Here is a 12,506-nt window from a genome sequence, read left to right as displayed (position 1 = left end):
GCCTTAGCTGCACCTTTTTATTCAGCAGAGTCACTTCCCTGAAACAAAGAGAAATCATTAGTACTTATAAACAGTGTTTATAGACACAACGGGACATTTGCTATGTACTGATAGAGAAATAATTTAAGGAATTACCAAACTAATACTATATGTCATGGACTAGCACAATGTAACTTATAATTAATATCACAGGTACACATTATGTATATGGATATACATACATATTTAATGTAAAAATGTAAATATTTCATAGATTCAGTATTTATATGGTTTGTGCATGACACTGTCAGACAGAATAAAAAGTTACCTTTCCAGCTTCGCGGCTCTTGGCTCTCATCTTGTTCACCTGGGACTCGGCGATGTCAGCACGCTCCTGAGCTTCCTCCAGCTCATGCTGAACCTTCCTGAGCCTGGACAGGTGAGTGTTGGCCTGCTCCTCCTGTGAATGGATTGAGAATTATATTAATTTCTTTGTTAATGGTAATAATCAGTCATAACAATGTAGTTGACTCACAGCCTCCTCAGATTGTCTCTTGTAAGCCTTGACTTTGAGCTGCAGCTTGTCTACAAGATCCTGGAGTCTGGTCACATTCTTCTTGTCCTCCTCCGTCTGCAGAAATAAAAAATTGTAAATAACGAGTGTCCAGAATCATTGTCTCATTATGTGAGTCGTGTAGTTGAAATTAACGTTACCTGGTATGTCAGCTCCTTCACTCTCCTCTCATATTTGCGGACTCCTTTAATAGCATCAGCTCCTCGTCTCTGCTCGGCTTCAACTTCAGCCTCCAGCTCACGGACCTGTGATGTGATTAGAAAAAATGTTTTTAGTGCAAGAACAAAAATTGGAGATAATTTATTTAAATTCAAAATGTCTTCTTAGAAGTATGTGTGAGTATTCATACCCTGGACTCCAGTTTCTGGAGCTGCTTCTTTCCACCCTTCATGGCGAGGTTCTCAGCCTCATCCAGACGGTGCTGCAGGTCCTTGACTGTGACTTCCAGGTTCTTCTTCATTCTCTCCAGATGAGCACTGGTGTCCTGCTCCTTCTTCAGCTCCTCTGCCATCATGGCAGCCTGAAATGATAAAATGTTTTTAAACTCATTCATAATCTAGTAAACGTAACATCATCAATGCATGGAGTAGACCAAAAGGATAAAATAAGACAGAGACATTAACTCACATCAGTGATGGCCTTTTTAGCTTTATCCTCAGCATTTCTGGCTTCCTGAACAGCATCGTCCACCTCACCCTGGACCTGCACGAAGTCAGCCTCCAGCTTCTTCTTGGTGTTCAGTAGACTGGTGTTCTAGATGTTTAAGAAAAGTCATCTTTTATATAATATTTGTAATGCAAAATACAAACCTGTATAATATAAATATTCCAAAAATACAAACCTGAGAGTGAAGCAGGCCAACACGCTCACTAGCATCAACCAACTCCTGCTCAGCCACTTTGCGTCCTCTCTCTGTCTGCTCCAAAGCAACTCTCAGCTCCTCAATCTCAGCCAGCATCAGTCCATTTCTGCGCTCCACCATGGCAACCTGCTCCTTCATGTCTTCCTGTCCTCTAAGAGCCTCATCAAGGTGCAATTGGGCATCCTGACAGTAAAAGAATAATGACAATGAATCCCCTGTAGTCCTTTTACAGTTTTATAAACTTCATGATCATAGAGGCCTTACCTTGAGCTGTCCCTGGACATTCCTCAGTTGTTTCTGGGCCTCAGCAGCCTGCCTGTTGGCATGGCTCAGCTGAATCTCCATCTCATTCAGGTCACCCTCCATCTTCTTCTTGACTCTCAGGGCGTCATTCCTGCTCCTGACCTCAGCATCAAGAGTGGTCTGCATGGAGTCAATCACTCTCTGGCTGTTCCTCTTGATCTGCTCCATCTCCTCATCTTTCTCTGCCAGCTTTCTGTCAACCTCACCTTTGACCTGGTTGAGCTCAAGCTGGATGCGAAGAATCTTGGACTCTTCATGCTCCAGTGTGCCCTGTAGACAAAGTCAGTAAAGCACATTACCAAAATGGCTGCTCTGCCTTCATAGAAAACACCTTTAAAATTTAAAGGATAATACCTCTGCTTCTTCCAGGGCTGTCTGAATTTCAGCTTTCTCACTTTCTACAGTCTTCTTGGCTTTTTCCAACTCATGGATACTTTTTCCAGTCTCACCTAGTTGTTCAGTGAGATCTGAGATCTCCTCTGGAAAGTAAATAAAAAAAGATAAACATAGACCTTTCACAACTGCTAATAAAGATTATTTACCTAATGTAGTAGATAGAATTGGACATACGCTGCAGGTTCTTGTTCTCTCTCTTCATGGTCTCCAGGTGATCCAGAGTCTCCTCATAGGAGTTCTTCATCTTGAACAGTTCAGTGCTGAGAGAGCGAGCCTCCTTCTGGGCTCCTTCCAGCTCTGCCTGGCTCTCCTCATACTTCTGCTTCCACTCAGCCAGGACCTAGAATAATAGGTAGTTTTAGGTAGTAATGTAGATGAGTAAAAATGTCATGCTGAAGCATTTAGTTTTGTAAATTTTTATAACAATTATGTACCTTATCAAAGTTCCTCTGCTTCTTGTCAAGATTAGCAGCCAGAGCATTAGCTCTTTCCACATCAATCATGAGGTCCTCCACCTCACCCTGCAGCCTCTGCTTGGTCTTCTCCAAAGAGGCACACTTGGAGTTCACAGCCTCAATGGATTCCTCAGCCTCCTGTAGACGCTGGGCAAGCTTTTTCCTGTAGTGAAGGAGAATTTGATTGTGTTTAGTTAGACAAAATCATAGCAAATATGATATGTGATAGGATATGTGTAATTATGATGTATGAAAAAGTAGAAATGATCAATTTACTTGGACTCCTCCAGCTCCTCAGTGCGCTGGATAGCATCAGTCTCATATTTGGTTCTCCACTGAGCCACTTCACTGTTGGCCTTGGACATTGCTCGTTGCAGTTCAGCTTTGGCCTCCTGCTCTTCCTCAAACTGCTCTCTGAGCAGATCACAGTCATGGCGGGCTGACTGGACAGCGTGGGCCAGGGCATTCTTGGCCTATGGAATCATCATCAGAGGAATGAAAGTTATAATTTATTCAACTAACATACTGTGGCACATACAGTATACAACAACAAACCCAATGGTGTTTATGGAAAAGTTATTTCATTTGGTTCATTTAATTCACTGACTGGGTTTCCTTAATTTTTGTTATGAGTGTTTGTTCATATTTGTTTGTTCACAGTGTATAGATCCATCTTGCATTAAGGTTTTGACACAATACACATAAAAAAATCATGTACCTTCACTTCCTCCTCAATGTGTCTCTTGAGCTCTTCAATCTGCTGAGTGTAAGCCTGTTTGCCTCTGGTCAGCTGAGAAATAAGAGCTTCTTTCTCCTCAATCTGACGAGCAAACTCACCTAAATAACGAGATAGATAGAAGATTGGCTGGCTTCTTTTACAGATTTAATATAGCTGAAATTGCTTTCTACACATAAGTGAGATAATCATTATTTGAGAACAACTGGAATAATTTATCCGAACTTCAAAGAGGCACTAATTAATACAGTCTTAAACATCTTCATCTTTGGGTACAAACCATTTTCTGTCTGTAGTCTTGCCCTCTGTGCACTCAAGTCATTGAGCTGCCGAACGTTCTCATCATTTTTGGATTTGATTTCACTTAACTGGTCTTCAAGAGTTCGGCACAGTTTTTCCAGATTGCCCTGTAATTAAATGTAAAAAACATTTAAATGACATTAGCGTAGTACAGTGAACATGGAGATTAAATATTTACATTCACAATCTCATTATTTGTATGTGTGTTTTCAGTGCATACTTTTGCTTTAGCTACAGCCTCCATGTTGCTGCTGAGATCATCAATTTCCATCTTGTACTCGCTCTTCTCCTTCTCCAGCTTCTGCTTGACACGCTGGAGGTTGTCGATCTGCTCTCCCAGTTCTGCAACACTGTCAGCCTGCTTCTTGCGCAGAGCTGCTGCCGTAGCTTCATGCTGCAGGGTGGACTCTTCAAGGTCACGACGCAGCTTCTGGAATTCAGCCTCACGCTTCTTGTTCATCTCAATCTGAGCGGCTGTTGCTCCACCAGCTTCCTCAAGCCTCTCACTGATCTCCTCAAGCTCCCTGGAGAGGTCAGCCCTCTGCTTCTCAACCTTAGCCCGAGCAGCCCTCTCAGCCTCAATCTCCTCTTCCAGCTCCTCAATACGGGCCTTGATTCCACAGTAGTAGGATTAAGCATGCTTAATTAACTTAACTATGTTATTTTGATTGACCTGCTGTAATATTAAAGTAAAGTAATGTTACCTGGAGTTCCTTAATCTTCTTCTGAAGTTGAGCACCAAGAGACTGTTCATCCTCAATCTTGCTGAGGAGCTGGCTTATCTCAAAGTCTTTCCTTGAGGAGGAGACAAAGAGAACATTCAGTAACATAGTTTATACTTTTGTAGGTGTACATGTAGATGATTAATGACCTCACAGGTGAACTCACTTCTTGATTTTCTCGTCAGACTGCTGCTTGTCATTCTCCAGATCCATTATGGATTCCTGGGCAAGTTTCAGATCTCCTTCAAGCTTCCTCTTGGCTCTCTCAAGGTCCATGCGGAGCTTCTTCTCTTGCTCCAGTGAACCTTCAAGCTTTTGAAAAAAAAAGTTAAATTGCACATTATATATACTGTTGGCTCAGATGAAAGTCACACATAAGACCCAAAGTTTTTACTTACATCGTCCACTTGCTGTTCAAGCTTTGTCTTGGCCTTGGTCAGAGTGTTGACTTTGTCTTCCTCTGCCTGAAGGTCATCCAGTGTTTGCTGATGGGCCTCTTGGAGAGCTTTCTTCTCCTTAGTTAGCTTGGCAATTGACTCATCTTGAGATGCCATCTCCTCTGTCAGGTTTTTCACCTTAAAATTGGATGAAAGTAAAACATTTTCCCTAAGTGTTTAGTAAATTTAAAGCACATGATAAAGTATTAGATTATGCATCTCAATATTTAGAAAATAAACAGCCAAAATGTATTGAACCTTGTTTTCTGTGGCATGTTTCTCCTTCTCCACTTTAGCCAGGGTGAGCTCCAAGTCATCAATGTCCTTCTTCAGCTCAGAGCATTCATCCTCCAGCTTCCTCTTCTTGGCAGTGAGCTCAGCATTGATTTCCTCTTCATCCTCCAGTCTCTCACTTGTCTCTTTGAGTTTGGCCTCGAGCTGGATCTTGCTCTTAATGAGTCCTTCACACCTTTCCTCAGCATCAGAGAGGTTCTCACCTTCCTATAGTTTGAGCACATAAATACATGGTATGATTTTGATTGAAACACCATTTAAAACTTCTACTCTATGCATTGTTTTATGTAACGCCTACATTCTTGGTAAGGCAAGTAAAACATTAAATTGCCATTTAGATTCAGCCCCTCAAAAACGCCTAACAAAAAGATCAGTAAAAAGAACATTTACAAAAAAAATTCTTGTTTCTGAATCTTACTCACAGCAGCCACTTGCAGTTGCAGGTCATTCTTTTCCTGCAGCAATGAAACCATTTTCTCCTCCAGTTCCTTCTTCTTGGCCAGGGCAGTAGCCAGGTCTGACTGCATCTTCTCATAGTTCTCTTTCATCTGTTGCAGCTCCTTCTCAGTCTCAGCACTCTTCAGAAGAGGCTTGATCTTGAAGTAGAGATGCATCCATGGCCAGTTCTTCACATTCATGAATGAACGAATGTTGTACTGGATGGTGTAGATTGCATCTCTGCAAAATTAACATTAATATATTGTTGTGTTTTGCAATACATTGCAATATTTAGGGCAATTTAATATACTGGATTTAAATTTTACCTTCTCTCCATCATCTTAACAAACTCCTTCCTCATGAGGTATCCTCTGCAGAGAGCCTGAGTCATGGTTACCAGGGCAGCCAGTTTCTCATCTCTCATCTCCTCCAGAGTACCCAGCAGACCAGCTTTGAAGAACACCTATGTTGTTATGTGAAAAAACAGCAATCAGTACACAGAACAGTACAACAATAACTCAGATAATATTGTCTGTCCAAATTCACCTTAGTGTGTCCAAACTTATACTGAGTGTGGTCCACATCAATGGAGCCCAAAAGCTTCTCTGAAGCTTTCTTGTTGTCAATGAACTGTCCCTCAGGGATGACACTGGCATTTAATACTTTGTATCTACAAGAAAAAAACATTCTCATAATTATATTTGACATTTGTCTTGTATTTTTTAAATCATAAAATCAAACTGATCTGAAATTAATTTAATGAGCTTTAACTGGAAAATTCACCTCTGCTTAAAGTCACCATAGAGGATTCTGCTGGGGAATCCCTTTCTGCAGATTCTGATGCCTTCCAGCACACCATTACATCTCAGCTGGTGGATGACTAAATGGTTTTCCATAAGACCTGAACATTGCACAAATAAGCATGTTTAATAAGCAGATTAATTTACAATAACTACTTTTAAAAGAGCAAAGATTAAACAAAAAAATATAAAAATTAAACCTGGGGTCTTTGTTTCATTGGGAATCAGACAGCGCACAAAGTGAGGATGAGTGCTCCTCAAGTTGGTCATCAGCTTGCCCAAGTTCTCCTGTGGATCATCAATGCAAAAAAGTTAGTCAATATTTTTTTAAGATGTAATTTTTTAAAGGATCCCGTATTGAAACAGTACATACTCTGAAAAGAGCAGAGACAGTCTGGAAGGAGCCACCCTTCTTTTTGCCACCCTTCTTACCACCACCACCAGCACCCTCTGTTTTTTTCAAGACAAATAAATAAATAACAACATTTTTTTCCTGCTCCTGTTTGTGTGCACATGAAAACCACGTATTTAACTGATTAACATGAATGTACAAATTGTCAGTTTGACTCGTCGGCTTCTTACCATCAGCTGAAGCATGAGTTGCATACAGAAGAGAAAGCAGCTTGTTTGAAGACTTCTGGTAGAGCTGAACAACTGAGTCATTCAGTGGGTCCTTGTTCTTGTCCAGCCAGCCAGTGATGTTGTAGTCTACTGTACCAGCATAATGGACCAGGGAGAAGTGAGCCTCAGCCTTGCCCTTTCCAGGCTTGGGCTTTTCAAAAGCCTTGGTCTTGCCAAGATGCTGGTCATGCAGCTTGTTCTTGAAAGATACATCTGTAGCTTTGGGGAACATGCACTCCTCTTCAAGGATGGAGAAGATGCCCATTGGCTGAGAGGTTAAACATGTTAAACATTAACCAGCAGATGCTACTAATTTAACACAAATTACTTTAAGAGTCTTACAGAGTGGCTACTTACCTTCTCAATAAGCTCAATGCAGGCAGCCAAGTCCATACCGAAGTCAATGAACTCCCAGTCAATGCCTTCTTTCTTGTACTCCTCTTGCTCCAGTACAAACATGTGGTGGTTGAAAAACTGTTGCAGTTTCTCATTGGTGAAGTTGATGCAGAGTTGCTCCAAACTGTTGAACTGTAGTTGTGGAAAGGTGTTAATTATCATGTCAACATAGTGCTAACTTTTAACATATGTCAGAATTGTATTAACTACTCACATCGAAGATCTCAAATCCAGCGATATCCAACACTCCGATGAAGAACTGTCTTGGCTGTTTGGTGTCCAGCATCTCATTGATACGGACGACCATCCACAAGAACATTTTCTCATAGACAGACTTGCACAGAGCCATGACAGAATTGTTGACCTAGAAAATGGAGTAAAAGACTGTATACGTTTTTTACATTTTTTATGAAAATTGCATATTTTGAAACATTTTAGGTTTCCCAAAACATTTTACCTGTGGAACAGTTTGACCTTTGGTCACAAACTCATTTCCGACTTTGACTCTTGGGTAGCACAGAGCTTTCAGCATATCAGCTGAGTTCAGGCCCATGAGGTAGGCAATTTTATCAGCCTCTGATTGAAAGAAAGAATGTAGCACAAAGGTTTCCATTTATGCAAAAGATTAAGCAAGAATCTAAACTTTAATATTTTTAAAGTCACCACTGAAAACAGTTCTAATGTAGAATATCTGTTGACAGTTCAATTACCACCTCATCACAAAATAGTACAGTTACCCTCAGTTCCATCAGGTTCAGCCTGCTCCTCACGCTGCTTCTGCTTGAATTTCATGTTGCCATGATGAATCACAGCACCAGTCAGCTTGTAGATGGCAACCTTCTCATCAGCGCTGAAGCCCAAGATGTCAATGGCTGTCTGCAATTCATGCACAGCAAATGCTTTTAGACAATCAGTTACTCTGACATTTATCCTTGTGTTATTCTAGAAAATAACTATTAACTTACATCTGTTGCAATAAACTCCTCTATGTCATTGATGCTTTTGACAGTGATTTCACCCTGACTGATCATTGGGTAGTCATAGGGGTTGGTGGTGATCAGAAGAGCCTCTGGAGGAAACGAAATGCATAAGTTGGGACTCTTATTTATTTGTTTATTTATTTGTCATATGTTCTTGTCATGTTATGACGTACCTAGAAGCTCAGGCTTATGGCCAGTCATCAGCTGATAGAAGATATGGTAGCTCCTCTCAGCAGACAACTGGAAGGTGACACGAGACTTCTCCAGCAGATCTGTGAGTAGTTAGTTAGATGTAATGGTTTTATTACACAACCAATGCAAGACACTGCACAACTAATGAGAGTACTGCAAAAGGATAAAAAAAATGGAACTTACATGTTTCAATATCAGCGGAGGCCAACTTGCCACTAGAACCGAAGTGGATTCGAATAAACTTACCCTGAGAATTTAGCAGAAAACATTTTAGTTTGACTCGCTAACAAAATAAGAAAGTAAGAAAGTTACCTGAAGAGAAATATAATTAATACTTACAAAACGCGAGGAGTTGTCATTCCTCACAGTCTTGGCATTGCCATAGGCTTCCAGCAGAGGGTTGGCTGCTATGATTTGATCTTCCAGCGAACCCTACATACAGTAATTATGAGGTTATACAAAATAATACAACAAGAGATAAGCTTTTTAGCAGACAAATAATTTTACCTGCATTTTGCCAGGACCACCATCTGATTTCTTAGCACCAGCTACTGCAATTGTTGCAAAGTACTGGATGACACGTTTGGTGTTGACAGTCTTTCCTGCACCGGATTCTCCACTGGAGAATTAAAGCATAAACTTTACTCACTGAGATTTATACTCATGAAGTTTCTAAAAGTTGTCTTGACGAATAGTGTTATACTCACGTGATAAGGACAGACTGGTTCTCACGATCTGAAATACAAACACACACACTTAGGTTAACTCTATCATGGAGATTCTGTGTTGTCTCATCCACTTTGAACTCTATGTTAATATGTATATAAATAATATGTCAAGTCTCTGTTATTGTTAATCTTACCAGTGAGCATGAACTGATAGGCATTATCAGAGATTGAGAAAATGTGGGGTGGAGCCTCAATCCTCTTCTTGCCTCTGTACGCCCCAACAACCTGAGCATCGTACACAGGAAGCCACTTGTATGGGTTCACGACGACGCAGAACAGGCCAGAGTAGGTCTGTTGTATGAAAGAGAGAAACAACTTCATAGCTGATGCACAGCTTTCAGAAATACAACCTTACCACAATATAGAATTTAAGCTTACATAGATCATCCATGATGCAAAACGCTCTTTGAGGTTATACAACACAGCGGGCTCGTTGAGGTGGGTCATCATGGCCATGTCCTCAATTTTATCGAACTTAGGAGGGTTCATAGGATGGATATCATCCTCTTTTACAGTGGTAGTCTGAAAAGAAACAAACAATAAATTAAACATTGCAATTAAATATATACTAAAATATTACATCATGCTTTGGAGAACTGTCACGTTTGTCTTTTTCCATTTCTCTGTCCTTGTTAGGGTTATTTGTAGAGTTTGATTTTACACCTACCTTTCCTGTGAGTGTCTCAACTGTGGCTTTGCCACCCTCTCTTTTGATGAGTTTGCCCTTGACATACATGTCATCAGGATCAGTCACAAAGTAGGCTGTTTTGGCATCAAACGGAGTGTTCTGAGCCTCAATTCTCTCCTTCTCAGGCTTTCGGAGGTAAATGGCCGCAGGGCCATACTGCTCCATCTCCGCGTCTGTGCTCATGGTGGCACCTTAATTGACTGGAAATAAGGAAATGTCACACACACACCTCTGTTTTAATAAATGTTAACATGCTGTTAGGGGACTTTTCAGAAAAGGTGTGTTTTGTAGTCTTATAAAGCACTGTGAAGATTATTTACCTCCTTTGGTCCCAACAAAAGATGAAATACAATCAGGTCTGTTCTTTTGATCCTGTTGATAAATTTACAAGCTTGAATAAATTAACCAGTAGATTTACATTGATCTCAAAATATCTACTCAGATTTTTTAAACTGCTGATTTGCATTTGTGTATTCATTGACCTGTAGAACACAAATGTAAGAAAAATGAATTTTGTGTAAATAAATGATGCACATAATCATTTGTGTAATCAATGATAAATTAGTAATAAAAAAAAGAAAAAAAGACATGAAGTTGATGTACTTACCTGAGTTGGAGGCCTACCAGTTGTCAACACAGTCCAAGCTGCTTCTTTTATAGAGGCATGACTGTCTCCTCAGTAGGTGGGCCTCTCTCTGTTTGGTCATGTATTCTTGTCATGTTGCCGCTAATCCTGTGACATTGACATTTACAGCGATTATATTGCTTTGTAAGCACATTTGTAACAGTTGCTATTTTTTCCATTTGTTTAAACTGAATGGTTAAAAAGAACAGTTAATAAAATTATTAATGTAAACAGTATGATGTTAAATGTAATAATTAATATATATTATTAGATGAGATTAGAATAAATAATGTGCAAGGATTCTAGTACAGTATCATCCAATACAATTAAGTTCATGCATTAATTTATAAAAGACCATGATTGATGTAGTGAGTGTTGTTAAATTTGAGCTCCTATAGAATATATTAGATTAGTTACTGGTTTTAAAACTATGATACATTATTTCAAATATTTATACATTTGGTTCAAAATCATATATAAATATTAGTTAACATCAACGACAATAATAATAGAATTGAATATAGAATAGAGTTATAACAGAGTTTTGGAGAAGCAACTAAATGTCACTGGTGTACAATTACAGGACATTCACAAATGTCACATATGTTAGGTAAAACAGGGTCAAATATTCCATAAAATGGGGTCAGTACCATTCCATTCAGGACAACAGCAATAAAAATATTTTCGTTTCTTAAGACTTGCTCCAGTTCTACTGCGACCCTTGACAGCATAAATGGTACAGATAATAAATTGATAGGCAGATTATAACAATTGACTTGTAATGTCTATGTCACTGAGTGTCACTCATCAAGAGATTTGATGGGGAAGTCTTGAGCACAAGTAGTCTTACTTTCATTAATCTGTCATCTGCTTGTTTCAATAATACAATGTTATTTCCTTAATCGTCTGTCTTATTTATAATACTCTTACTGATGTATGCCATGGCAGACGCAGGCTGCCGTTTTGGAGAAGCATGTAAATGTCACTGGTATAGTGTTGCAGGACAGCCACACATCTCAAGTGTCTGAAATAAAGTTGAGGCTGAGCACCATTCCATAAAAGCTGAGGAGGGATTACATATCGCCTTGGAATGGAGTAGATGAACAGTTGCCATCAAGGCTAGGATAAGATCCAAAATAAGTCCTGTGCCAATAAACAAGATGTTAGAGATGCCAGAACCGTAATAGAACCATGAATGAAAAGCATCTACAGGGTTCGGGTACAATACATTTTTATTGTAATTTAAATTCAGAAAACATTTTACTTTTTCTCTCAGGTGTATTTTAAAATCTATATTGTGAAGTTGTCCATTTCCTTTTATATTTATCTAACCTTCTTTCTTTTACAAAGAAGGTGACCTTGAGGTATGTTACTCGTGTAACCTCAAAAGTTAGGTGGGCTATTGTGCAAACATATGTTGCCACATGCTATTCAAGTAGGGCCAAAGGTCGTCATTTTTTAAACCAACCTGAATAGCATGTGTCCAACCTACTCCTCAAGTAAGTTCAAAGGTCTTTAGGTGTTTTTTTAGTCAACTTGTAAGAGGGACAATGGGAATTGATAATGATATCTGTGTGCCTCTCACAGAATATAATTCACTTTGCAGAATAGTTTAAGTTAAACAGTCTAATTTCCACCAGTGCTACAGAAAAACTGACTTGCTAGTATCTTGCATTTTGCTACAGTTTTATAATAAGCTTCACTTTTTTCACCTGCTGTTTACTTGCAGGTAATGTGTTTGCCTTGCAGGTTTCATGCAAATCTATGAGTAAACATTTGCAGTAAAGATAATTACAAACATTTTAAACCTGTTTTAATGCAATTGAAAAGACTAAGACTTTTTTAGAGGGTGAAGATGAGCACAAGTGGGGACTAACCTTGACTGACTTTCTCCTTTGTATGTCCTTGAGTCTGAAGATACTTTGTGCTAATCCCTAATAAAACATGCCAAACGTGTCTGGCAGGGAGGAGCCTGGTAAG

General features: G+C 39.5%; 1 protein-coding gene across 1 annotated transcript; it reads right to left on the bottom strand.

The window, feature by feature from the left end:
* Positions 1-2: 2 nt before the first annotated feature.
* Positions 3-10,084, bottom strand: LOC113156583 (myosin heavy chain, fast skeletal muscle-like). Its single transcript, XM_026351813.1, has 39 exons — positions 9,881-10,084; positions 9,592-9,735; positions 9,348-9,504; positions 9,193-9,220; positions 8,993-9,104; positions 8,825-8,917; positions 8,669-8,732; positions 8,467-8,565; positions 8,279-8,382; positions 8,051-8,189; positions 7,771-7,889; positions 7,528-7,677; positions 7,275-7,445; positions 6,879-7,185; positions 6,670-6,746; positions 6,497-6,584; positions 6,280-6,397; positions 6,043-6,166; positions 5,823-5,959; positions 5,481-5,736; positions 5,023-5,265; positions 4,726-4,902; positions 4,494-4,639; positions 4,310-4,400; positions 3,826-4,215; positions 3,586-3,712; positions 3,288-3,406; positions 2,846-3,042; positions 2,549-2,732; positions 2,289-2,454; positions 2,073-2,197; positions 1,680-1,988; positions 1,395-1,598; positions 1,181-1,306; positions 903-1,073; positions 694-798; positions 515-610; positions 308-439; positions 3-38 (listed from the first exon to the last, which is right to left on the bottom strand). Exons 1-39 carry the CDS (start codon positions 10,082-10,084, stop codon positions 18-20), a joined length of 5,820 nt encoding a protein of 1,939 aa, XP_026207598.1. The 3' UTR covers positions 3-17.
* Between the last annotated feature and the right edge of the window lie 2,422 nt (positions 10,085-12,506).

This window comes from Anabas testudineus, chromosome 8, assembly GCF_900324465.2.
Source record: "Anabas testudineus chromosome 8, fAnaTes1.2, whole genome shotgun sequence".
Taxonomy (NCBI): domain Eukaryota; kingdom Metazoa; phylum Chordata; class Actinopteri; order Anabantiformes; family Anabantidae; genus Anabas; species Anabas testudineus.
The sequence above is the reverse complement of the archived record's forward strand: the minus strand, read 5'-3'. Positions and strand labels throughout refer to the sequence as shown.

What these genes read in the sequence shown, in the direction of transcription:
- LOC113156583 (XM_026351813.1), bottom strand. Translation starts at nt 10,084, where the DNA reads ATGAGCACAGACGCGGAGATGGAGCAGTATGGCCCTGCGGCCATTTAC. An exon ending in AACCAGTCTGTCCTTATCAC is followed by an intron (nt 9,105 to 9,192) that starts GTGAGTATAACA and finishes TTAATTCTCCAG; the next exon opens with TGGAGAATCCGGTGCAGGAA. An exon ending in AGGAGTTTATTGCAACAGAT is followed by an intron (nt 8,190 to 8,278) that starts GTAAGTTAATAG and finishes CATGAATTGCAG; the next exon opens with ACAGCCATTGACATCTTGGG.